The sequence below is a fragment of the Trachemys scripta genome, chromosome 6, assembly GCF_013100865.1.
Source record: "Trachemys scripta elegans isolate TJP31775 chromosome 6, CAS_Tse_1.0, whole genome shotgun sequence".
Lineage (NCBI taxonomy): Eukaryota > Metazoa > Chordata > Testudines > Emydidae > Trachemys > Trachemys scripta.
In genome coordinates this window covers 32,152,251-32,158,250 of record NC_048303.1, presented here as the reverse complement: position 1 = coordinate 32,158,250, position 6,000 = coordinate 32,152,251, and the positions used below count along the sequence as shown (strand labels likewise).

Sequence of the window (6,000 nt, the reverse complement as noted above, 5' to 3'; positions counted from 1 at the left end):
CTAGCTTGCTATCCACGCAAGCAATCAGCCGGTGAGACTTCATCTTGGTGGACAGCAAGCTAGCTTTAACCTAGCTAGCACAGGCTAACTACAGGAGGGTTAGCACAATTCAACAATTGCCCCGCCCGCACGCAGAGGTCTGCTGGCAGGCTCAGAATAATCCAACTCCCACCCCAGTTGGAACCCGATACAAGCGCCTCTGAGCCCGCAGCTACAGGTCCTATAGAATGGGCTGATCCGCACTGACAAGGCAGAGGGAGACCCCTGAATTGCAGGAGGGATAGAACATTCCATACGCATCCCCGGGGATTAGAACGTTCTAATCCCCTCCACCACACCTCACGTGCAAAAGAGAATAGAACCTTCCGCTGCCCTATTCTGCAGGAGGAGTAAAATCCTACCATTCTCCCCCCCCACTCTTAAAGGCCCAGCAGAATATTCCAAACACCCGCAGGCGGGAGGGGAAGGGCGCCCTGGTTCCCTCCTCCCCCGCTAGCAGTGACCCTGCAACCCTAGAATTCTGGCATCCGGGAAGCTCGTTACGGGAAGCCCCGCCTCCTTCGCGACGTCAGCCCCCTGGCTGGCCCGGGCCAATGGGTGTCCGAGAGAAAGACAGTGACCCGTGCTGCCCGTACAGGACGGGATCGGGAATATGGTCCAGGCCTGGGCTGACGCCGCTACTTAGCGAATGGCTGAGCGGGACTCGTACCGTGCCTGGGCCGTGAGGGATGCGGAAGGTAGGGCAGGGGCTCCCCAGGAGCGTCAGGGAACTGGGGGGAGGTGGGGTGTGGGGCAGGGGCTGCGTGCGGCTCCTTTCGCCCCGGAGCCCCTTCTCGTACACTCTTCACCACCACCACCCCGCCCGATAACGTGCTCGGGCTACAGGCCTCACAGTCTCCCCTCCTCCCACCGGCTGTTTCTGTCCGGGTCCCCGGGCCGGCTTTGCTGGGCCCGCTCGGGCCGGCGCGCGCGTTGGGTCAGGCGAGCGTGCTGGTGCGGAGCCAGTAGAGCAGACCCTCCGCGGTGGCCGTTGAGACGGTCCGTTAACGGTCCCCGTGGCGCCGGCGGAGCCGGGAGCAGAGCGGCGGCCCCGTGTGTGTGGGGGGGGGGTGGGGGTGTCTGTCCGGCAAGAGGCCGCTCGGCCGCCGCGCTGTCCCGCCAGCTGATCGTGCCCGGAGCTGGAGCGCGCTGCCAGGGCGGGTGGGTGCCTGGGGAACTGAGATAACGGCGTTTTTACTAGTGCTCCCGGCTGCTTTGCCGATGTCCTGACTTCCCGAGCGCGCCCGCACAGGGAGCCGGAGGCTGCAGCCCCGTGGCGCGGGTTTAAAAGGCAACCTGATGGTGCGCTTGCGAGCGTTTTTTCCTTTCCCCCTACAACTACTTTTTGATTATTCTGGTCCTTCCATCACATTCAGAAAGGTAGACGTGTAATGCTGAAAGAGGCGGCCTGTAACCTCTTCTACTCCTGTTTATAACCCAATCCCTGACATTAATGAAATGGCATCCTAGTTTGGCACCCAAATACCCTTCGAGATAACTTATGAAAGCAGTATGAATGTTGGCATTAAGTAACAGCCAATAATAAAATGCTTCAAACCACACGGACACATTGTATGCAAGGTGTAATTACGTTAGAGGACTTTTTTATGCTATGTAAGGGTGACCTAGTAGAATGGGACGCTGGCCGGGGAGTTGCAAGACATTGGTTCTGTTCCCAGTTCTGCTGCGTGCCTGCTGTGTGGCCTTGGGCAAATCAGTTTGCTTCTTTGTACCTGTTTTCCCATATATGAAATGGGATTAGCTGTGCTTTGACTTCCTTTTTAAAGCTCTCTGAGCTCCTCAGAGGAAAAGTGCAAGGAAAAGAGACAAGTATGATACTTGTTAATATAGGTAACTTTTTAATTGAAATACACTATGATGAGGTTGGGGGGAGAGAATGGAAATTTAAATGTTTTAAAATCTCTAACCAAGTCAAGAGAGCACAGAATCAAAAATGGAGACGGATTCCTGGAAGTAAAGTATTAATCAAAAACAAAGCTTCAATATTTAGCTACAAATCTGAAAATCGGAGCTTTTTTTATAGGGTTATATACAGTTTTTCCTTCTACTTATACAGTACTGTAACTACTTAAAGATAATAGATTTGTATGATTCTACTCTGATGAAATTGTTACTATTGTAATCAACTAGCCTTCTGTCTCCGTCTATTAAGTCATATGCTTACTTGAATAAATTAAGCTTATACCACTACCTACTCTTCTTAACATTGGAGAGCTAGTACCACCATATGAGAGGGAACTGATTTTTTTTTCTGCCCCCCTTTATAAATAAAACTGTTGGATGAGCCCAAAAGAACAAACTTGATTTTCAAATACAAGATTGAATATCTCGGGCTAGTAGAAAACATTTTTTTATTGGTAAACTGAATAGATTAATCCCTATTGGTGACTTCAGGTTCAAAACATGTGCTGTTTTTTACATAGTTTAAAGTCTGAAAAGTGACTGCGGTTTTACAGAAAGTTATCTGTATACTACATCTGTTATCTCATATAAAGTGTTGAGATCTGCAGTACAGGGATATAATAGTAGTTCAATTATGTTCCTTAATTTATTGCAAACTAAGATTTAGTGTAATTGACTTCAGTTTGAACAATTTTTAAAGTATTAGTAATCACAGACTTTTTTCATTATGTCACTACTGATACTATAGGAAAACATTAGATGAATACAGCAAGTTTCCTTTAAAGGAGCTGAGGGAGACAAACTGAAGAACAGTGTCATCTGGTAGAAAAGGCAAAAAACATACTGCTTGATACATATTTGCCACATGTTGATTTGATACTTAAAATGTGAAATGGATTTAAGATTCCACCATGAAGTGTACGGCAAATGAGGGTGGGTATGTCTGAGTTCACTGAGAAATACAATCTATTTGAATATATATTCTTTATAATAATGCCAAGAAATGTATAGAAAAACAATTTTGCAATAGCATGTAGGAGATTGTCCAGAAAAGTTGAAATGACACTTTACATTTAGTTGTCAGAACATTTACATTCTTATTTGAGCAAACAAGGAAAATAGATCACTTGGCTAGTAATGGTAACATAACAGCCTTGATCCCTTGCTTGTTAAGCAGACAGAGCTGTGAAAGCAATTTGTGAGGCCCTTGGAATCATCACTTCTTTGATACCTTCTTTGATACCTTTTTCCTTTTCCTTTCTTGTCATTTTGTGGCTGACTGAAATAAGTTAGGAAATTTTGTGGCTGACTGAAATAAGTTAGGAAATTTTTGTGCAGCAGCTTGGGACAACCTAAAATCTACTGTGGACAAGTGAAATGTAATTGCTTCCTGTCACACACTGCTGATCTGCACTTAAGATGCCTGTGTTTCTCTGCTGACCAGGCAGTTCTGCTCAACACTGGAAATGAAAACTGGCCTGCCCTAGGTTTTGTTCACTGGGCCCTCTACTTGCTAAATTCTCCCTTGAGTTTTCTAGTATCACATTATTTATAGAGTGCACGTATCGGACTTTTGTATGTCCTTGACTTGTCAAGTACACATTGGGGAGCAACTGCTGTTCAATGCCATTTATTGTACCTGGGGAAACTAAGGTGGAAGGTCAGTCTTTTTCAGATGTACTAGTCAGTCATAACACCCAACATTTTAAGTGGAAGTCAAATCAGAAGCTTGTTTCTGGGATTGATGATTGAAAAGCAACCACATAACATAGACTAGCGTTTATTTTTGTCCCAATTGAGTTTGTGGATAAGAGGCAGCAACAGCAGTGTCTCTGTTCTCCTCATCCCCAGCATAAAGTCTTAAAGTCCCAGAGCAGGATGGATTGATTTTAATCAAAGCAAACTGAATCACCGATTTTAACCATGATTTCAATCAGCAAGCAGGAAACATTGATTTAAATTATTTAATCTTGTTTTGCATTTCTACTTTTTGATTATTCTCTTAGAGAGGTTGACTTTTGGTTGTTAACTGTTAAAACACACTACATACTTCTTTGCTGACCAGGAGGATACACTCTGTCTATATAGTTATATATCTTAACATACATCTATTCAGATTCTTGTCTTACTTTTTTATGTTAGATAATGCTGAATGATGCATTTCCTATTTAATTTTTTTTATTCGAGCTCTATTTGTATGGAAATTGGAATTCAATTAAATGCACAAACAATATTTTATAATTAAATAAAACTTAAATGCACTGGATACATTTTTTTCTTATTAAAACATGATTTTCATTTACAATTGATTTATTAAATGAAAAGTATTATCCACATTGAATTGAGCTGGAGACCATGTCCTTAATGAGTTTAGAGCTAGTAGATTTTATCTTCTTATACCTAGTTTTTATTCATAGAATGGAAGAAAGAAAACAATGTTTCCTACATTTTCAACTCACAGTTGACTTCATTTGAGCAAACTAGTCGTTGAGCTGAACTGCATCTGACGAAGTGGGCATTCACCCACGAAAGCTTATGCTCCAATACATCTGTTAGTCTTAAAAGTGCCACAGGACTCTCTGTTGCTTTTTACAGATCCTGACTAACACGGCTACCCCTCTGATACTTTAATAGTTAGGTGACACTTCGACGTAGATTGTCATCATTTTCAAATTTAATATTAAATAGTTTTATTTTAGATTTTTAAAAGAATAAATCTGATGATTTTATTGTTTACCCATCCTGGAGCAGAGGCTCTACCACAAACCCATATTCACTTAAGAATCTTCTCCCTTTCCATCCCAGTCTTTTAACAAGAAAGCATAGTTGTAAGTGATGAGAAAAGTACATAACAAGTAATAAGTGAACTGAATGACAAAACATAAGTCCAACCATGCAAGATACATACTGTACAAATATGTCTAGTGTTCAACACAACTTTATTTTTACAAGACTTAATTTTGTCTACCAAAAAAAAGACCAGATTTCTTTTTGGGCACATAACTGTAACATTCAGAGTACCATTAATAAATCATTTAAAAAAATTAAATTAAAAAATCCTAACATGGACTACAATAACAGGTTTGCTGATTCAGAAGCTAGTAATTACAGCCATTCTCATGAGAGACGATAGCCTTGACATCTAAGATTGTGGGTAATGAATGGGAGGGTAAATCTTTTGGGGAACATGGAGAAATCCTTGCCAGTTGCCTGGATTCAGGTAAACACTGAGTCATTGTAATTATGAAGCTATAGTCCACTAGAATCACAAACTACTTGTTTCACTACCTTGTTGAGTGTCTTACAATTAATTTTTCAGTGCAGAAGGCTTGAGACCTGATTCTCCACTGCCGCCTTCCCTCAATAGTCACTTACATCAGTGCAGCTATGTTAATAAATTAGATTTCCCACTAAGTTACAGTAGTGGTAGCACTATATATTCCCTCTGCAGAGGTGTAAATTATTACCCAAGGTGTAATGCAGTAGAGAATTGAGACCCTAGTGTCTATAGGGTACATGAGAGCTGCATAGGAAAGAACACATTTTTATGTCCTAAACTAAACAATGGTCTGGAAAAGAAGGAATTGTGGGTCTACAAGTTATTTTAAAAGGATGAAGTAATCTTCCATTTTTTTCTATTTAACTTCTTCAGCTGTTATATGAAATTACCCGGTCTCTTTTGGCAAAAAGAAATATTCATCTTAAAAGTTTTTAATACTGTGTACCTTTACCGAGAGTCTAACTATTCAACTTTATTTTCTGTATCTTTTTTTAATTTATGTTCTGGAATTGTCTGGTTTTTTAATTACTGTGATTGAACTAGAACAATATGAGGTTAAAACAGATTTTTCTTTTCTAATAGACTGTTATAAGTACCATTAAGCATAGGTCAAGTTCTGACACCCATGGCTTTAAATAGCTTACAGCACATCTGGGATTTGTTGTTTTAACCATAAAATGTTGTGTAATTGCCAAAATACAAGTCACATATCATCCAGCAATTATAATCAGTATTCAGAATTCTGGTTATACCTACTA

General features: G+C 41.4%; 1 protein-coding gene across 3 annotated transcripts in view; it reads left to right on the top strand.

Moving 5' to 3' along the window:
• The first annotated feature begins 573 nt into the window (after positions 1-573).
• Positions 574-6,000, top strand: part of IL6ST (interleukin 6 signal transducer) — a 54,646-nt gene continuing 49,219 nt past the window's right edge. Inside the window, exons 1-2 of one of the 3 annotated variants that reach the window (XM_034773228.1) lie at positions 585-737; positions 2,711-2,895. In XM_034773228.1, coding sequence (XP_034629119.1) covers positions 2,874-2,895 — 22 coding nt within the window. In that variant the 5' untranslated portion in view covers positions 585-737; positions 2,711-2,873. Of the gene's footprint in view, positions 738-2,710; positions 2,896-6,000 lie in introns of all 3 variants that reach the window. The other 2 variants (XM_034773226.1, XM_034773227.1) reach the window with 2 other exon arrangements.